Below are 19,656 nucleotides of genomic sequence, written 5' to 3'. Positions count from 1 at the left end.
GCCTCCATGTGCCGCCCTTCCCTCCCTATCCTCACACCTCACCTTGCTCTGATGTCAGGTACCACACAGGCAAAGGTGGCTGCCACCCGCCCTCCTGCCCTCCACAATCCTGTGGCTTCCTGCGAAATCCACTGTGGTTTTTAATGGGTGGGTTGTAGCAGCTGGGGCTGCAGCCAGTCCTAGAGTGTGAAGAAGAGAAGTCCAAAGTCCTTCTCTGACAGATAATGCGGCTTTCCATTTCCAGAAAATTGATTTTTCTTTTTTCTTTGTTTTTATTAGTGGTTTTATTCACGGACTGCAGTCACTAGAACAGAGAGTAAAAGTTCCTCTTTCATACAATGCTGACTTTGTGACCTCCCCAGTGAAATCTGGGAAACAAAGGTTTCTAGGAATTTGCTCCCTGCCTCTTGACACGTACCTTCATTATTAGCAATGTGAACATACCTGTCATGCTGACAGCAAAAAATCAGTATTTGCAAATTTGGTTCAGATACAAGCTAGTCTGACAGGCGTTTCCAAGCACAGAATGGGTGAGAAAGTACACTTGTGTAAATATATCTATTCCAACCCAAAATGGCCAAGTATCCAGACATTGAAAGTACACACACATTATTTCCATCCTTCTTTGCAAGAAGAGGATTTCTATGCTGTGCTTAAATTTAGGTGCATAGAAGGCTAATACCAATAACCTGGTCTTGCTTCCTGACAGCTAGAAGGGTGCTACAGCTGCTCTTGAGAAAAATTTAAGACTCAGACTTCCCCCACCTCCCCTTCGTAGCATACAAAGGAATGGGACCAAACACTGCTTTTAGTAGCAACCCGTTTTCTCTGTCAAGCAAAATGTCTGTCTTCCTGTAAATCAACTTGCCATATTTCCATACATGCCTTGTGAGAATTGCTACCACCCCCTCGGGAAATACTTTGTACCAATAACTTCTTAAAACAACAGTTCTTGGAAGGTGTGGATTGCCTAATGCCAGGAGGCTTCTGCAATCTGTCAGGTGGGAATCGCATCCTTTGGCTGATTGCCAGCCCCTGTTACTGAGCAGGGCTGGACACTTAGGGGGTGTTTAAAGAGGACAATCTTTAGTCACCATGCACATCTCCTCCAAAACAGCATGATCTACACAGCCTAGAAGTCCTAAAGGACTTCTAGAAAATCAGCACAGCATGACTAGGAAACAGTGTGTTCTCCAGTGTGTTTACAGGTTATTTGTGAAATTTGGACTCCAGAAATGCAAGCAGCCTCACTAAAAGGAAATTTCAGATTGCAGTTGCACCACCCTTATTCCTTATTCTCACAGGTTGCAGTGTTTCAAGACACTGCATTCCAAATGAAAACAATTACTCCTGCAATATTATCTGCCAGGCAGGATTCTGTGGGCAGGGGTTAATGGTGGAGCAGTTTATTATATCCTTTCCTTTTGGCAGATGTAATCAATCAAGAGGCAATGAATCTTCTTGTGGATTCCCTGAAAACTTGTCATAGGCTAACTCCCACCTCCAAGTACTATTTCTGAGGAGCAGCAAAGAGCCAAGTCATTTTTGCAGCACCTACTCCATTTCTCCAATGCTGCACTCCTATTTCCTTACCCCTGTGTTTGAGTAATAGTGTAGCAGGACTGTGTGCTTCCTGCAGGTTTGGGTCCCATGCACAAGAAGCTAGAATTCTTCTGAGACTTTCTAGTACCCAGTTTCTCCAGACCTTGCTGAGGGCTGGCACTGATAATTTCTCATCTGTAACAAATGCTTTTATAAGTACCCAGTGGCTGGCTATTAATTTTCAAAGTCAAGATGTGAATAGCTGAATCAACTCTACAGAAACACAGTTATAAGTGAACAGAAAAAAATGGCAGAATGAAACTGCACTTTAGCTGTTCAAGTAGACAAGTAACACACTGAACACACCTTCCTTAATGAAGGAAGTTGACATGTGCAGTTTGACTTCATCAGCTGAGCAGCAGCAGTTTTATAGTGCCCGTGTTGTTGTGATCTGCACTGTAACCTTGTTTTCCTGCAGAATTGGATTGGAAGTCAGCAGAGCTGTAGGTCTCCCTGCCGTGTAACAGCAGATGAGGTCTTGTGATGGGTTGCAATTAGTTTGATTCACATGGAGGATGTGGTACCGCTGATTCATCCTGCTAAAAATGGCCAAGGGAGCGAGGAAACCACAGTGAACAGGACTACATGGATGGCTTGTATGTGCCAATCAAAGCTTACATTGACTTTGCAGTCTAACAACACTCTAAGCATCTTTCTTGAAGTTTTTTGTGTTTGTTTGGTTTTTTAACTCCTGGTAGCATGCTATCATCAGCAAAATAGGCAGTCATCAGCCAACAATTTCAGCAGAGGGGTCAGTCGGTGGCTAGCTTTTCCCTTACCTCACAGCTCCCTGCAGGGCAGTGTTGAATAACCTGTGCTGCTGTGGCCTGTTGCTCTCACAAAAAAAGGTTGAGGCAAGTGATTTGTAATTATTCAAGGACAGTGAAGTTACTGGTGAGCAAGAATTGTACTTTCAATAAATAAACTGGCCAATTTCCAAGACCTTTACTCTAGCTTCCCAGAAGCTGTTAGATAAATGGAAGTGGTTACAATATTCACAACCTCTACGGCATACAGAACTGTGGTGGTGTTAAAGCCCCTTTGCTGTTGTAGTTCAAGATAGCCTGTACCTTTGAATACTCAACTGCTCTTCCCTTTGACAAGCTTTCCCAGTTTCTGCCCTGTCTTTGAGTTTCTGACAGGGAGAAGTCCAGATAATCATCACACACTGGTCCCTGAGTAAAAAATATTTATGTTTTTCGTCCACAGTCTAACTGGAATTTAGCCCTACTCATAAACAACAGAGAATAGCAGAAGTTGAAGTAGCAGGAAAAAAATTATGACAGAAAAGCATGTTGATTTATCTAAAGCATCAGAGAGAAAAGAGTTAAAACCAAGGGCAGGCCTACATTCATATTTTCTTTAATATCATTTTCATAGTCTGTAATTTAGGTCCCACTTGTCTCAGGGCTCTTCTCCACTGTGTCTGGATGCAGCAACCTAACCCCTTGTTTCTGTATCAGAGAGCCCTAAATCTGATTTTGCTGGGTTTCCCTTTACCTGTATTGTTCTAGAATTCTACCTCTGTCCTGGAATACCTCAATAAGCCTGGTAAGATTTGCAGTTTTTAAGATGGCGATGAAATTTCAGCAGTTGATTTAGAATACTGGACAATCAGCATTTAAGTTTTAATCACTGCACATTTCAGTAGAGAAAAGAAAAATCCTTCAGAATGAAATTAAGTTGTTTTTTTTAGAAAATGTGACTCTGTGTGAATGTAACATGCTGGAAATAATTATTAAAATCATGAAGACATCTCCCACACTTTTTGAATCTCAGACATAAACTGCAGAATCTGTTTCTGTAATTTTGAACTCCTTTTTGAGGATTTGCTATTCTAGTACAATATCAAATGCAGTCCCATTGTTGGCTATGAAGGGGTGTTGCAATCCAGAGTACAGCAATCTTCTCCAAACCATCAGAGGGGACTTATCTGTGTGAGTACTGCCAGTAATGGCGAGTGAATATATAAATTGGGGGTCTTCCCTTTTTGAATATGGGAAGAAAAAAAAATAAGTTCATAAGTACACTTCTAAGGAAATGTACTTTTAAAGTAGCTAAAGTCACTTACTTTTGTGCTTTGTACCTCACATTGTACCTCTGATCTTGAACAATAAAGATGCCTGTCTATTGTGTCTGGTCACTTAAATATTTATGAATGGTGAGCTCTGCATCGGTTATCATCATGCATTTTCCATACAGCACAGCAACTAAGCAATACTACAAAGCCAAGCTAATCTTCAGAGCTGGCTCTTGACATTTCCCGATTAATATGCATTGTCCTTTTGACGGCTAAACCCTGCCTGAGGACACACACATGAAACGATTTGTCTGTTCCGTCAATAGACAAGGAATATGCATACATACCCTGGAAACAGAACAGGCTCAATGAGTCTCTTCATCCAAAGTACTCCAAGGATACTGAAAATTAGTCCTTTGACCCTTTATTTTAATTAAAGAGAGTTACCATAATAACAATAAGAATAATCACTATTTCTTTGCAGTGGACCTTACTTCAGAATCAACTACTCCTTCCTCTCATAAGATTTCTGTTTTCTCTGCCTTTCTTTTTTTTTTCAGGAAGCCTTTTGTGTATGGTGAGCTATTGGATAGAAGATGACTGATCTTTTAGTCCTGGTCTCTTGAGCACTGATTTGTGACTGCTCTCATTTAGTCTGTAAGACAGACTGTGCTGTGTCATTTCTGCACAGAGCAATGACAGAGATGCCTGGGTCAGAGCAGGTAAGGTTTTTGGAAGTTCAAAAAGGAGAATGAAAGATGAGACATAGCAAGTAAGGGTAATTTGTTTTTTCATATTTGCTTGTATTGGATAATGTTTATTTTTATCCACACATTGTTGTTCTGGACCCAATGTATAATCAGTTGGGATAAACTGATGTTCAGTCACACAGAGCTATTTTTACTGGAGCATATAAAGGTGTATAATTTTTGCTATATAAAGAATGCTAAATAACAGAGCTTTTTAGTGTTGGAATTTTTTTCCCCAGAATGTGCTAATGGCCAAACATATGCACACAGTTCCGGAGAAAACAAAGGAATACACAAGTATTAAATACTAACAGCTGCTCTGTTCAGGCAGCAGCCACATGCTGTCCTGTTTTATAAAAATTAATTGGAAAGACTTCCACTCAAAATAATCATGCCACTTGAATTTTTAAGAGCCAATTCAAAATGTTTTACTTTCAGAGGAATGACTTCCTACAGAGTTCAGATCTACATTTGGTTATAAAAATACCTGCTCTGTATTGCTACACAGCAGGAAATTTAAAGCCCAAAGGGATCACCAGAAATCCACCAGTTCTAGCCCAGTCCTTTCTGGACAGTCGGAACAAATTCATCTAAATGGTAAAAGAAAAATCTTTTTCTGAAAATGTCCTTGAAATACTTTGACTATGGAGAGCCTGTAGATTATTGCCCTCACATTCTTGCTCCAGTGTACAAGGAAAACAATTGTATGCACCTTTCTTATAGAAGCAGGGGGTTAATGGCAAATTAAAACAGGTGAGCTTAATGGTTTTGTGTATAGAAGGTAAGGTAGAATGTTTTGCCCAAACTGGAGCATATGAACATTATTTGTCCTTTGTCTCTACATTAGGGGCTCTTGATTGAAGCCCTGTTAGTCTTTCAATTTTTACAACAAATAGCAGCTTTGACCTTTCACAAGTAGGTCATACATTTTAAACCTCTAATAATTTTTGCTGATCTACTTGCCCCCCTGCTGGACAGGCTCTCCAGTTTTCCTGCTTTGTTCATTTGTACATGAAGCCACTTCACAGACCAATTGCATTTGTGAAGGATTTTTTTCTATATGTTCTTCTATATACATGCACATGTATCTAACTATATGTATAGCATTTGTCAGCAAATCATTTACCCAGATAGTGAGGATGTGCCTTTCTACTTTCAACTTGTGGTGAGAAGCAAGTAATCAGCAAGGCCATAAACACCCTTTGTGTTAGTACTCTCCCCAGTCCTTGTCCCTTGCAGTAATCAAAACTCCTTATAAAGCATATTTTGAATTGTTTGGAACATAATAAGGATAATATGTTATAAAGGCTTATTTTTCTTTCACTATTTTAGCAGTAAATATTTTCCCACAGGTGTCAAGCAGCTTGATGCATAATGTAATTTGAAGTGAGACTATTTAAAGAACACTTGTCAGCAACATTTTGTACTTTTCTACTTCCATTTGGGACTTTTGGCATTATATGTGTTCTATAGGTAGCATTTCAACAGTTTTCACTTTCTTCTTTCTGTAGTCCTTTGCTACAGAAATGGAAAGGCCATTCAACAGAATTGAGCTACAGAGGCTTTATTTTGGCTGTTAGGCATCACATTTGTTTTTCAGTTTTGAAATCTACATTTCTTGCCCCTCTTTTTGTTCCTAGACTTAGAGTGGGGAATCTTTAGTTTAGCAGACCCCACTGGTAACAGGTTTTTTCCCTGGCATGAAACACAAGTTTATGTAGCCAGACTGTCCAGGTTATCATTTAGAGGAGACTAAGACCTAGCTTTACACTCCTTGCTTTGAAAGATCATCACAACTGCAATGCCCAGTAGTTGAGGCAAACAGAAAGGAAGGCATGAGGAAAAAAAGGCATGGTGGGCTGATGGTTGGGTACAACCCATGAAGGCAGATGAGAACTCAGCAGGAAGTTATGAAGCAGCCACAGCAGAGTTGTGAATCTCCCACTCCTGGCATTAGAAAAAACTGCAAACAATGAATTCTTGTGCAGATGTCCCTTTTGGTATGTTTTCACATTTTCTCTGTATTTTTAGATGGGAGTACTACTTCATGGTCTAAGAAACCACTGTCCCCTGACAGTCATATGTTGGTCACATATGAAGGAACTTGCTTCACCAGTGCCTTTCAGCAAGCTGCTTAAATTGTCCATGCATTGGATCTCATATCTGTTGATGGGATTGTAATACCCAACAATTTTGTGCACCAACATTAGTGGCTATGCTACATGAAGATGTTTGGTGACCTACAACTGCCTCACACTAAAGCATTTTGACCTTCTGTCACTGGCATAGACCAAGCAGGACATGTTCTTTGGAGCAGCTCTGTTGGCAGTGTACAGACAAACCATGCATACAAAGATGGTGAGCTCCTTCCCTCGTATTTACACCTACTTAGCTACTGATGCCTTTGTCCCAAATTATTTCACTTCCTTATGTTTTGGGAGTTTAATCATGTCTTCTGGAGCGCAGTGCTCTGTTCTTTACAAAACTCTTCTCTGAGGCTTGCACACATAGAGGTGGCAACTGGCTTTTAAAAGAAACAGTATGATCTGCAGCATATATCAAAAGTCAGAAAAAAACCTAGAAACCATATTGAGAGACAGATGCTACCTCAGATATCAAAGTTTTTATTTCTGGATACTAGCTTTGCATCTGTGAAATGTGTTTTGGTCTGACAACTTTTGCTGCTTACTCAAGAAAATAACTAGCTGTACCATTTAATTTAGAGCATTTAATTTGCAAGAAAAGCCACTGTGTCTATTTGTATAAACCTGAAGTGAAGGGTTCATCTTCTTTTAATGGTGTACTCAGGCAGTATGTTTATTTAGATACACTCAGGTTCCAGCATTATCTGGAGACAACAGCTAAATAAAGCCACATGCTTAAATAATCTTCATTCTAGTCTTTGCCCTAATTTGTTGTTCTACAGTCATGAACATTAATTTAAGTGAATGGGATGCCACTTGATATGAATGGAAGATTCTTCACATTTTGATGTGTAAAACTGTGCAGCAGACTTAAAAAGTATACTCTTGTCATTTGGTGAGATTATTTTCTGTAGCCAACATTTAAAGAGAATTTAAGAGACTGGGAGCTGTTGCTTGACCATATAGACTTTGTGCTGACAGTTCTGTAATGAAATTAGCAACCCAGGAATGTATGTGTTACCTCCTGGTACTTAATGAAATAAGCAGCATGCAGCTGAGTTCCTATTCACTACAATAAGAAGTGATTTCTCTTTTTGCTTACCATTAGGTTTTCCATTCTTCCACTTACTTCTGGAAACTCGGGCCATTTATTTGGCCCGAATAATATGTACATATTCTTTACAAATTCATTTGTAATATGTTCCTATTTGGGCACTTGTTAATCAAGGTATGTGAGTTGGAAAATACTCTTGACAGTTACAGATTCCTCGAAGTAGTGACTACCAGAATTAGTTCTCACCACAGTGGAAGCTTTGAAAGCAAAACACTGCAGTGCAGATAAAGGGAGACATCAAAGTCAAGATTCTGAGTGTGTGTAATGGTTACCACAGGAGTAACTTACAAGTCCTAACTTGCAACAAGATTTTTATTGAAGTAACAGCTTAATATCAAATTTAATAACCCTCCTCTTTTTAAAAGCGTATTTGGATTCTGAAAGCACTCCTGCCTTTCTGAAAGCACAGTGCCTTTTAAAACCATACATTGGGTGACTTATCCTGTACTGACTCACCATTAATTGTCCTACAAACATGTTTTGTGAGGCTGAGAGCTACCTACAAGGCAAGTACCTTAAACTGAGTTGCATGATTTTAGCCATTATGAGTTATGCATGGCAATAACCAAGATAATAGTGTGAAAAGCTGTGCTTTTACTACAGGCCGTTTCTTCAGAGCTCATCTACCAGGCACAGCTCAAGGAGAAACAATCTTCTATTTTTTCAGTACACTTCCCCATTTTTCAGTTCATTAGCATTTTTTTCTCAAATGCTATTTTCTACTGCAATTCATCCAGCAAGCATTCCTCTGTTTTCCTTTCCATTCCTTTCATTTTGATAGCTCTTGCACTCACCTATTTTTAGAGGGGTTGTACGTATACAAGCACACATAAATACGCCTTCTATCTCACATCTCTTTGCTTTATGTGCCTTTCATTTGGGTTCAACCTACGTTTTCTTCTTAGACTCTCAAGCTTCAAATCATACAAAGCACAGAAAAAAGCAGTTCATCATATGGAGATGCCAGAAGCTAACCATGCTATGTCTGGGTGACTCAGTATTGAAAAGGATGAGTGACAAAAGCATTTATAATGTTACATTTTCCCTGTAATTGGAAGCAGGAGATAATTTCCTGTGGCTTGTTCTTTTCTTCTCTGTGGCCTGCTGACAGTACCACACAATGATATTTTTATAGTTGGGTCATAAGGTGGGTTGAGTATTCCTGAGGACTAAAGTATAATCAAGTGCTGCATCCATCTTCAGGGGTTTCTTGCTTGGAGCCCAGAGCTAGGTTGGCTGCTGCCATGTGCTCTTGCAGCATATGTTTGAGGTGGTGTCTGGGTGTGTTTTTGTTTGGGGATAACTAACCCTCCTCCACTGATTACAGAAAGATAGCCTTGAGTAGACAACCAATTTTTGTCCACCTGAAGGTGTGAGATGGCTCCACAAATGCTATAGGTCTTGCTCAAGTTAAGTAGGTGTTACCACTGCTACTGGCTGATTTTTTATGCACCCAAGTCTGTCTAGCCATTCCATTTCCTTAAAATCAAATGGGTCCATGTATTTTGTAAGTTTGTGTGGGTTCCCAAATTAAAAATAATGACTTCACCTATCCTTATTGTAAAAGCCTTAACATTTTTGTCTGGATTTGGTGGTGGAATGTGCTCCTGTAAGCACTGCTATGCATGAAATGCAGATGCATGTGACAGTGTTATAGTGGTTGTTGGTGCCAACCAGGGTTGTTCATTGCTATTACAAAAAAACTCATTGGTGCTGTCCACTGAAACACAGGAGATTCATGTTATCTATGTAGAAGCAAACTTTTGTTTGCTCTCTACCTAGATCTCTAGGCCTTAATAGGTTTCTGAAACTGCAGTTTTGTTTTCAAATGACTACTTGATGCAAACACTTTCTGCAATTTGTGTGAACTTGTTATTAGCTGGGAATGCCTACATTTTATTTACACAGAAGTAAATCCATTGGAAATATCGCTCATTATACCCAGGAATTCACACATGCACAGGAATTCCCCAGCAGAGAGCATGATATAGACTCTTACCTCAACAAAAGCCTTGATCAGGCAGCTGGGTCATACAATGAGCCACATGGAATAATCACTGTTGTCCAGATTGTGAAGCCACTCCATTGAATCTAATCCCTGCTTGAGGCACAGGGGTCTCTTTGATCACACTCCAGCCCTTTCTTCTCCAACTTGAGCCTGCCCCAGCTGAAGCCCACCCTATTACTACACTCCATTTTAGCATACAGATAAATTAAAAGATATGATGCCAGAGCCTGAAATTTAGGAATTTGCAATGCAGTCTTTGATTTTCAAAAAACTAGAAAATTGCTGTGCTTTTTAAATTACTCTAAACTGTGTCTCTTAGTTGCAGCACTGAGCAGCTTCTATTTTACCTGTCTAGAAAATTTGACTCTATCACAGGAGAAATGAGGACACCTGTTTGAGGCAACAAAACACTATCTATGGTTTCATTGCCAGGGGACTCTACAACTGAAAAGACAGGCATAGGGTAAATGTATTTACTTGGTCCCTGGAGTGGGGGCTATAGGGCAAAGATAAACTTCTTCCTAGCTGCAGGAAGCAGGGACAGCAGTGTTTGCTGTGAGCAACTGCAGAGAGGCAAGAGTCAGCCACACAAAACCTCAGCAGTCAGAAGTGACTGTCTAGAGCTCAGTTTCCTCTGATCTAAGGGGAGGAACTAGGAATGAAATCTGCTTATAGTCTCAGCAACGCTGGGATGTAAGCACGGATGTTTTGATTTGGGTCACCGCATCATGTCTTATGCAGAAAGCCGTTTCTACTGGAAATTGATAGATCAGAGGAAGTTCATCCTATTCAAAGTTATATTGAAGGGTTTATGCTCAGCTGCATGACTGTCTTCACAAATAAAAAGGAGGCCAGCACTCAGTGCCTCTCAGAGATGCACACGTGAGAGGGCCCTGTGAGGGGAACAGAAGAATAGGCAGGAAGGGGTGTGCAAAGCTATCTTGAGACTAATTGCTGTTTGCAGCTGCAGATAGACACGTGCTTAATTATCTGCTATATGCATGCAAATTTGCATCACTAGAGTTGCTGTCACTAGAGTCCAGATGTTCCCTTCCATTATACTGAGTACAACAAACAAAAGAAAAAGGGTCAGAGAGCAAAATAAAAAGGGCCAGGAGTGGCAGCTTCGTGATGCTTTCCTTCCTGTCATATACTTGGCCTGGCTGAGCATTTTTCTGAACTCCCTATTGGGACAGAGATTTGTAAGCTCACAGACTGAACATCTGGTCAGGAGAGAGGGGAAGCCTGAGAAAAGCCTTTCCCCTCAGCACAGGGGAAGGGGTGCAGGCAGCCACTCAGCCCCACAGCCCTCCCCTGGGCTGAGAAGAGGTTGGGACACCCTGGATGCCACATAGAAGCAGCCCAGGAGGGTGGTACTGAGTCTGGGGTTCAAGGGGTCAGGGCCTGTGTTCCTCATCATAACCACATAAAATGTCCACACTAAATCACAATAAAATTGATCAGTCAAATTGACTACAGTTCCTACCATTTTCTCAGCTGTAGACACTTCCCTTGGCAGGGGTAAGTATTCTCTGAGCAGTACCAAGGCTTACTTTTTCCTGCATTACTTTTCAACTATAAGATCTTTCTATTTGTCCTCCAGGCTTGTATCTCATTTTTAAGCTTTTTTTTTGCATTGATAAAAAAAACCTTATATTTTTTTTCACAGAAAGTGAACTGTAACATTCCTAGTCTTAATTCTTTGCAGCAAAGTCCTTTTTATAAGGTCTCTGTGTTGTGTCCCCAACATTTAAAGCACACAAAACTACACAAACACAACTAGATCCTCTTCTCCTATCTGCCCAAATCCAGGAACAACAGAGTAATGTTGATTTATACTGATCAGGCACCTGGCCTTTATTCTGTTTGATGGCATGCAGCATCTCTTTGAAAAATTTTACCTTTTCATTCCATTTTAATTAAATAACAGTAATGACCAGTAGTGGTTGTGTGGTGTCTGTTTCGAATTAAATTTGTGCTGAGCATGTATGTCATGTTGATTCGTTTCATCTTTTATGACAAATGCAATATACATAGATTCAGTGATCAAATGTCCTCTTAAGTGGCTCTGCTTTGGGAACATTACCTTCCTTTAACATGCCCATATCAAGTTACAAGAATCTGACTAAATACAATGATCAGCCAGAAATTTGGTACTACTCTTCTGCATGCCAGAATAATTAAATTGCTGAAGGAGTTTTCTTTCCTTTTGGCCTGGTAAAGGCATAGTGGGATGACTGCAGTTACTTTTGATTTTGAGCAGCACAGGAAACAGCTGAGCCAGTGAGGTCTTTGGCATCCAGGTGGAATGGCTCACAGCAGGCATTCTGAGACCTCCTCCCAGCATTGCCTTCACCACTGACACTCCTCAGGGAGCACGGTTTATCTGCCTGGTGTCCTTGCTTCCACTCTTCTTGCTGATGCAAATACCCTTTGTGTAAAGTTTCCATTTATGTATATTTGCATTAGGTGGATTATCTTAGGTTTTATGGAGACTGTGTCCTGCCCTTTATTACATAACAAACAGATTTAATCTGCAGTAACAATTCTCTATAAACCTTGGCAATATTTTAGAATACATTTTTTATAAACAGTAGGTAAGATTTACTGCATGTTTTAATAAGGTGTATGAACCAAAGTCCTGTGAACTGGTTCAATCTTTCCACTAAGCCACTGAACTTTGGATTATGCCTATGTGTTTCCCTGGAGAATTGCTCAGTGTGTTTTTAGCTTCTTTACTGCTTAGGTTAATGGCCCTGGGGACACATCATTACCTTTGATTTAAATGAGTGCAGAAAAGGGAAAGTTAGAAATTTACTACTGATCTGACACCTTGTTCTCAAGTAAATTTTATTAGCTGAAGCCCTTGACCTCACCACAGGAGTCAAGGGCATATGTAAGGGCATATTACTGGGCATATACCTGGGCATATTACTGGTTGCCTAGGTTTGCAGTATCAGGACAGTAATTCTGATCAGAAAGTAATCAGGATCTAGAATTAAAATTTATGGTAGGTGCTGTTACCAAACTATACAGATCCTCTATTAAGTAATATGCCAGATTTCAGCTTATTATACTAATAATTAACCATGTTAATTATAACTGTGTCAGCAAGAGTTGGCTGGACACAAAATAATTTATTTCTCTACCCTTTAAAATGTTTTTCTTTGTTATGTCTTCATGCATCAAAAAAACCCCAATCTGAACAATCCTTTCCAGATGAAAATTCTAGCAGTTCCTTTCCATATTGCCTTACTTTTGGCCAGGACAGAGTTAATTTTTGGCAGTAGCTGAGGGAGCATGGCTGAAAGGACATGGCAGGAAGTTACTCCATACCACCTCATGTCATTGCCAGGAGCAGGGGTAAGGGACTCTAGCTTTTGTGGGTGAGAACAGGGTTTCTGGTTTAAAACAACATGGCAGCATTGTCTGCCATAGTTCATTGTCTTGGGGGTGCCTGGTGAGCATCTTTGCACATGAATCACCCTCTCTTTGTATTATTTGAATAATACTGTCATTATTCATATTGTTACTATTACGTTCATTTTCTTATCTCATCTCATTGCTGTTTCCAGTAAATTGTTCTTTTCTCAACCTGTGATCTTTACCTTTTGTGCCCTAATTCTCAATTTCCTCTGCCAGACCAGAAAGGGGCAGGGGGAAATGAGGAGTGAGCAAGTGTCAGTGTGGTTTGGGAGAATCTCAGTGGGTGCACTGAACTGTGAAGCACCATTCCTAAACTGTGATACATATTATTTTACAAATTACTAACACAACTATAAATGTAATTATTCATTCTTACCGGTGGGTAGTCCTCCTGTGACAAAAATCTTAGACACAGGCTCCCACACAATGGAGAAATCTGTTGTTGCTCCCAGTTTAAATATAACTGAACAGAGACAAAAGGCCATGATTCCAACTATCTTTCTTTTTATTCTGTGTGACAATGCAGCAGTGTTCCATCTTTCTCAAGGAGTGACACCTCAACAAAGAAACTGTTTCTCATGGAACATTTCACACATGCTTCACATTTGGAACAACCTGTATGAAACATAGTAACTGAGGTGTAAAGTAAAGATAGGAGTGTGTTTAAAAAACATCTTATGCTATCAGCTGCAAAGGAGGAGACACAGTACAGTATGACCAACAGGTCACAGTTTGGTTTTATTGCTACAGAGGATCCCCTAAACTGACAGAACATAAAAACTCATTGGTTATTTTGCTTGCAATTCTTTATACTCAGAGGGTGCTTCATTGCAGCTCAGGCAATGACCAGCCTCTTGCAATTTTAAGATGTCTGGGCCAGCTGCACAAAGGATGTTTATGTTTCTGCCTTGCAGCCATAATGTCTCCAGTGAAGCTATAATATTGTATTATAGCACCACCCCCTTTAACATCCCTTTTGCCAGGGATGGCCACTTAATGTATTTTTAGAAAATGTAGACAGATTTACAGAAGGTTGTGTCCTAAATTTGCTTACATCATTACAGAAAGATGCAGGAGGTTTTTGGGTTTTTTTAAATGAGGAAACCGCAAAGAGAATGGTAAGAGGCAAAAAGCATGGGAAGAGTCCATTACAAAACCATGACACAATTATAGTGTTTTCACTATGACTGCATTTTCAAGGCTATTTTCTGAAGGGCAGAAAGGAAGGAGAAAATACCCCAAATAAAAAAAATAATAAGAAAAATACCCATGGAGGACTTATGAAGAGGCAAAGAGGAGGGAAAGCTAAAATGAATTGGCTCACAGGTGACTCAAAGAAGTGGTTACAAAATCACAAAGTTAGCTTGTGCAATTCATGTTGCTGGTGACAGTGTAAAAGATCAATGGCTCTGTGTTTTAAATGAAAGTTCCACAGAAACAAAAGCACACACCCTTAGCTCAAGCACAGAAAGATTGTTAAAAGTTTTAGTTGGAAGCTTCTGTTAGTAGAAGCTTAAGTCACAGTCATTCATAAGCAGTGAAAAGCCAGTATGTTTTCCTTTTTTGTATATTAGTGTATATATACTTTTTCTACAATGAATGTGTATTTCCTTCTACAGTACTCTGTGATCTATTTAATTTTATTTCTCTCAGTTCTCAGTGTTAGGCTTTCTGTCTTTCAGCTGCCAACAATCTGGCTGTGGTTTGTAGTTATAATAAATGGAAACTCACAGACCTTGGTGTCATCCACCTCAAATAACATGATCCTATTAAATCTAATCCAAATTAACTGGATGAGAACCCTTTGCCCTTGATACTTATATGGACAAGAGAGAGATTTGATGCTAACAATACCAATGTGGTTTAGTGTAGAGTGGAAATCTGCTTTCCTTCTGTAACTGATTTGGGATTCAGAAGAACTCAAACATGCTGTTAGAGAGTGTGGCATCTTTTAGCCATGTGCTTTCATTGTACAGAACATGGTATTTGATTAGTAAAATGACTATAGAATAAAATGTTCCAGGGAAAGCCTCTCGTATTTTATTTTAACATGGGAATTGCTAGTTTTGGGGGCACACCTCAAATGCTACAGCCAAAAGAGGCAAATTATTAATGCAAGTTATTGCCAACACTGATGATGAAAGTCTTGGAACTACTACTTCCAACAATTAAAAAATCCCATAACACAGTGTCCATGTGGATTTCTTCAATAATAACAATTCTTCATCGATTGAAACAGGACAACTACTTTCCTTGGTTTAAGATTATCCACTGACTTGATGATCCTTGAGTGTTCCTTCCAACTCAAAATATTCTGTGAAAAAGCTTTTTATTAACTGTTCCTCAGCCTGATATAGATTTACCTATGTGAAAGTACAGAACCTGAAACTCTAGTTGGCTTTTATTCATTGTCCCAACAATGTATGACAGCCTGACTCTGTGGAAGTAATACAACTGAAAAAATTGTGGGGAAAAAAGCCCCAAACAACCACAAAGAACCTTAAAACCAAAGAGACTTTTCTATTTTTTTTTTGTTTTTGTGCAAAAGTAGTATTGTATTGGAACTAATACTTACAGATCAATATATCTTACCTTTACTCAAGTCTATATACATTTTTCATTTCTTTTTGTCAGCATTAAAACTACTTATGATAAAATCAAATCAAATGGAAGGGAATTGGAATCCAGGACTGGCTCCAGGCTGTGATGCAAAAAACTTTGCCATGGTTTTTGTCTTTGTTTTACTGAGTGGGGTAAGAGAAGAATGAAAAAGTGCTTTTTTTGTGATTTGGGAAAATCTGCCTCGCAGATTTGTCTGATGAGCATAAGATAGGGAAGGTTACTAGAGAATTGCATGATAAAATTTGATTATTCTTCCTTTCTCCTTCTGGAAACTATTAGCGTCAATTCAGGCCAGTAAATGAATAGAGTATTTTCACAGATTTGGTCAACTGGGTATTTGAGCTTTTCTAAATAGGAAGGATTCAGTTGTTGCTATCACAAGAGATTATTCCTGAACCCATCACCTCCAGTCTGATGGATGTTGCTGTCCCATATCGCAGGCTGCTGTACAGGAGAATATGTGTAATATAAGGAGGGTGCTCTGCCATTACATTTCAATCCTTCTCCCCCTGAGCCCTGGCATGCATCCCATGCCCACCAAAACTGGCTTTACATGTCTGAAACCTCTGCTTGGACACAGATTCGCCAGTGAAAAAGTTGCCATACAAGAGAAAGCAACACAAGATTTGGTGTGAACAGCTTCCTGACACTTTTGCTACCCTGCAAAGCTGCAAAGGGATTAATGACCAAAGCCATAAGGGCTATTGATGGGGCATCTGCTTCTATTAGTCCAGCTTGCCCCTCATTTCAAACACATCGAGGACAGGCTGCTGTACATTGAGAAGAAGCCAGTGGAAAGTAGGAGCATTAGGAGTGAAGGAGAATTTGTCTGCTTGCCTTCCTACATTGAGGACCAGCCTTAGAAATTTTTTTTTTATTTTTTCATTTTGCAAAAGAGGGTTAGAATCAGGGATTGGGGATTAAAAAACATTATCAAAATGCTGATTCTGAATGACAGTGGAAAAAGAAGCCATGTCAAGTCTATACAGTCCAGCATTCTTCTCAGAAGAATAAAACAAACTGAGTTCCCTGCCCTCCACTGTGGGTCACAGTCAGGTACAAAACAAAGATTTGAATGTTGAAGAAAGCAGTTTTGCTGGGTTAGTCCTGTAGTTTGTGCTACATAATTGTAGCAGATGCTGCTGCTATTCTTGATAAAACTTTTCTTCATTTCATTAGGAAAAAATTGCCTATGGAAGAGACTCTCTGTCTCTGAAGATTGCAAAAAAATGACCCTCTTTTTGAGATTTTTAGATAATCAAATTGTGATGAGCAGAGATGCAGAAATGATGGATACCTGCTTATTCAGGCAAATCAACATCTTAAACCTGCAGAAATATTTGCACAAAGCAAGCAGGATTTAGCAGCTTCTAAAAAGAAGATTAAAAACCTACCGGGTTAAAACAACCAAACAAGAAAATGAAAGGTTTTAAGAACATACTGCATTTATTTGGTCCCACAATTCCTAACTTTGTAACAAACCCCCAGAGTTTCACTCCTTAAAGTGCTTTAAACTCCATTTATATTATTATTATTACTTTTAACATCAATGTACATTTCTGTATAAGCAACAATCCAAAGAGATTTATATTCTTTATAAAATTCTTTATATTAATGGATCAAATTTGCTCTCAAGATGGCCAACAATAAGGAAAATTACCAAAATTAAGACACTGGAGTTGCTCAAGTCTCTGCTGTTGTGGATGAGAGCAGAATTTGGCCCAGTAGGGTATATGCAATTACATTTTCTGCATATATCTCCAAAGGCACAACCTTGGAAATCAATAACATTTAAAAAGGAGTTTATCAAAGCAAATACATTTTGTTTGCTTTGGCACAGTCCACATCCAGAGGATGCATTTGCTCACCAGCTGTTCAGAAGAAGCAGCCTGATGCTGATCAGCAAAGGGGAATCCACACAGCTCTTCAGCAGACCCAGCCTGGTGTGCGTACAACGACTGTAACAGCACAGTTACTTCTCTGGGCATCCATGCAAGTTCACTGCACCATGAACCTCTGAAATTCTCCTGATGGAGACATGTTTGTCATTGATGGTAATACTCCGAAGACAGCCAAAAAATGGGTCTTCAACTGGAAGCCATGGGGTGTCCAAATTTGCTACAATACCAAGGGGGAAAGACCAAGTTAATAAGAATTATTTTATAGAACATCAATTATGGCAGGGCTTTCAAAAGAGGGGAAATGATATAGGAGAACATGAATGGATGGGACCTTTGTTTTGGAAAGGAAAAAACATGAAAAAATAAGAAGCAATAGCATTACCTGGAATTTTGCCGAAGTAGAGTGGCTGATAGATGCGTCTAGGAGGAGAGGGTTGAAGTACAGTGGTATAGTTACTCTGTGTGCCCACCTCTAGCTGCACTCTGCTGTCCTTCTGAGAGACTGCAAAGAAGCAGGTAAATAAGAACTCTTTCTCAACCATATTAAAGAATCAGCTAGATATGGCACTATGTTTAAATAACATCTTTCTTGAAATTTAAGGCACAAAAACCCCCCAGATTTTATTTTACTTCAAAGTCAGACTGACAAGCTTAGGTCACCTTGGGCTTAACAGAACCTATCAAAAAAATCTTACGTAAAGCCTTTAATTAACACAAGACACATTGTTCTAAAGAGTATTCTCAGACTAAACAGAAGTGAAATGATTAATAAAAATTTGGAGCTGCAGTGCTCTGTGCCCACCATCCCTTCAAAGCTTCAGAAGAAATGGTATGTACAATGTACCTGCAATGGTATGCCACTGCCCATCAGACAGAGGTTTCTTAGGTGTGACTGATGCCTGGAATTCTCCAGCATCACTATTTCCAGCAGCAATCACCTGTAAAGATGTTACCTGTTAAGTTACTCTGACAAAGGACAGGAGCAACAGGGGGAGGTCAGAATTGCCCCTGCTGAATGAGGGCAATACAGCTGGAATGGACACAGTCTGTACCCACCTTTCCTCCCTTCATGTAAACAGTCAAGTAGTTGTCTTGCTTGCTTCCAGCATGGAGGAGTACACCTGTGGAACTCCTTGGTCGAATGGTAAATACAATCCTGAAATCCAAACTCATCAGCAAATTACCTGTGGAGAATTAAACAGTGGGGAGAGGGATGATCATAGGTGGAGAAAATTGGAAAACCAGGTAAAAACAAGTATCCCATACACCAACATGCTTCAGACAATTCCATATACCATAATCTCCACACAGCTTACCAATGGTGATATGTCCTCCTTCATTAAAGAAGTAAATCCCTGTGTCCATGGGAACATCAAGACATGGAAGTACACCATTTTTCTGTTGAGGTGCATTCATGGTTTTTCCATTAATCTTAAAATTCCTTAGGCAGCCCTTGAAACTCTTCATTGGCATAGTCTGAAAGCATATTTCAAAACATGACCATTGAAGCATTATGGGGTTTTTTTTAGCAATAATACTAAACTATTCTTTTGGACTGTTGGACTATAAAAAGCCAACTGGAACTAAAGGCACATAACACATCTTTGATGTAGTGAAAAGGTATTCCAAAAGTCTAAAAAAAGTAAGAGTTGATTTTGCATTAATGTGACTCCTGCTTGTAAAACAGATACTTCCCAATGCTGTATCAAAAAGACAATGCAAGAGGAATTGTGAAATTCCGAGCAGCCCTTCCCTTCCTAAATATATTTATTTAAATCTGATTTTATAAAATACCCTGAATCATTAACTGTCCCCTTTTTAAAATAGAAACCATGTGTATTTCAGATTAAAATCCAGTTCTACATCCATTTGCTTTTCTACTGATAATTGCTTAGTCCACTGAGGTAGATGTTCTACAGAAAGATGGTATTTCTGGAATTAAAAATGTAACTTTGGTATTCTCTATTTTTAAGGAATAAAAATAAAAAGAGTACATGGTTGTTATCAGTGTCTCGGCAACATACTGAAAATACGGGTCCAGGTGAAGGCTGTGTGAACAGGTGAGGAAAA

General features: G+C 39.4%; 1 protein-coding gene and 1 long non-coding RNA gene across 4 annotated transcripts in view; one reads left to right on the top strand and one right to left on the bottom strand.

Moving 5' to 3' along the window:
* Window positions 1-59: 59 nt before the first annotated feature.
* On the top strand, window positions 60-19,633 carry LOC135309259 (uncharacterized). Its single transcript, XR_010369585.1, has 3 exons — window positions 60-2,198; window positions 4,183-4,344; window positions 19,560-19,633. It is a non-coding gene; the product is annotated as an uncharacterized LOC135309259 (long non-coding RNA).
* The window catches only part of LAMA3 (laminin subunit alpha 3), a 109,038-nt gene continuing 103,076 nt past the window's right edge, over window positions 13,695-19,656 (bottom strand). For 2 of the 3 annotated variants that reach the window (XM_064435294.1, XM_064435295.1), the window contains exons 73-77: window positions 18,903-19,062; window positions 18,643-18,770; window positions 18,431-18,524; window positions 17,969-18,088; window positions 13,695-17,803 (exon numbers count right to left, since the gene is read on the bottom strand). In XM_064435294.1, the coding sequence (XP_064291364.1) occupies window positions 17,658-17,803; window positions 17,969-18,088; window positions 18,431-18,524; window positions 18,643-18,770; window positions 18,903-19,062 (648 nt within the window). In that variant the 3' untranslated portion in view covers window positions 13,695-17,657. The remainder of the gene's footprint in view (window positions 17,804-17,968; window positions 18,089-18,430; window positions 18,525-18,642; window positions 18,771-18,902; window positions 19,063-19,656) is intronic. The other variant, XM_064435298.1, reaches the window with a different exon arrangement.

The sequence above is a fragment of the Passer domesticus genome, chromosome 1 (assembly GCF_036417665.1).
Source record: "Passer domesticus isolate bPasDom1 chromosome 1, bPasDom1.hap1, whole genome shotgun sequence".
Classification (NCBI taxonomy): Eukaryota; Metazoa; Chordata; class Aves; order Passeriformes; family Passeridae; genus Passer; species Passer domesticus.
The sequence above is the reverse complement of the archived record's forward strand: the minus strand, read 5'-3'. Positions and strand labels throughout refer to the sequence as shown.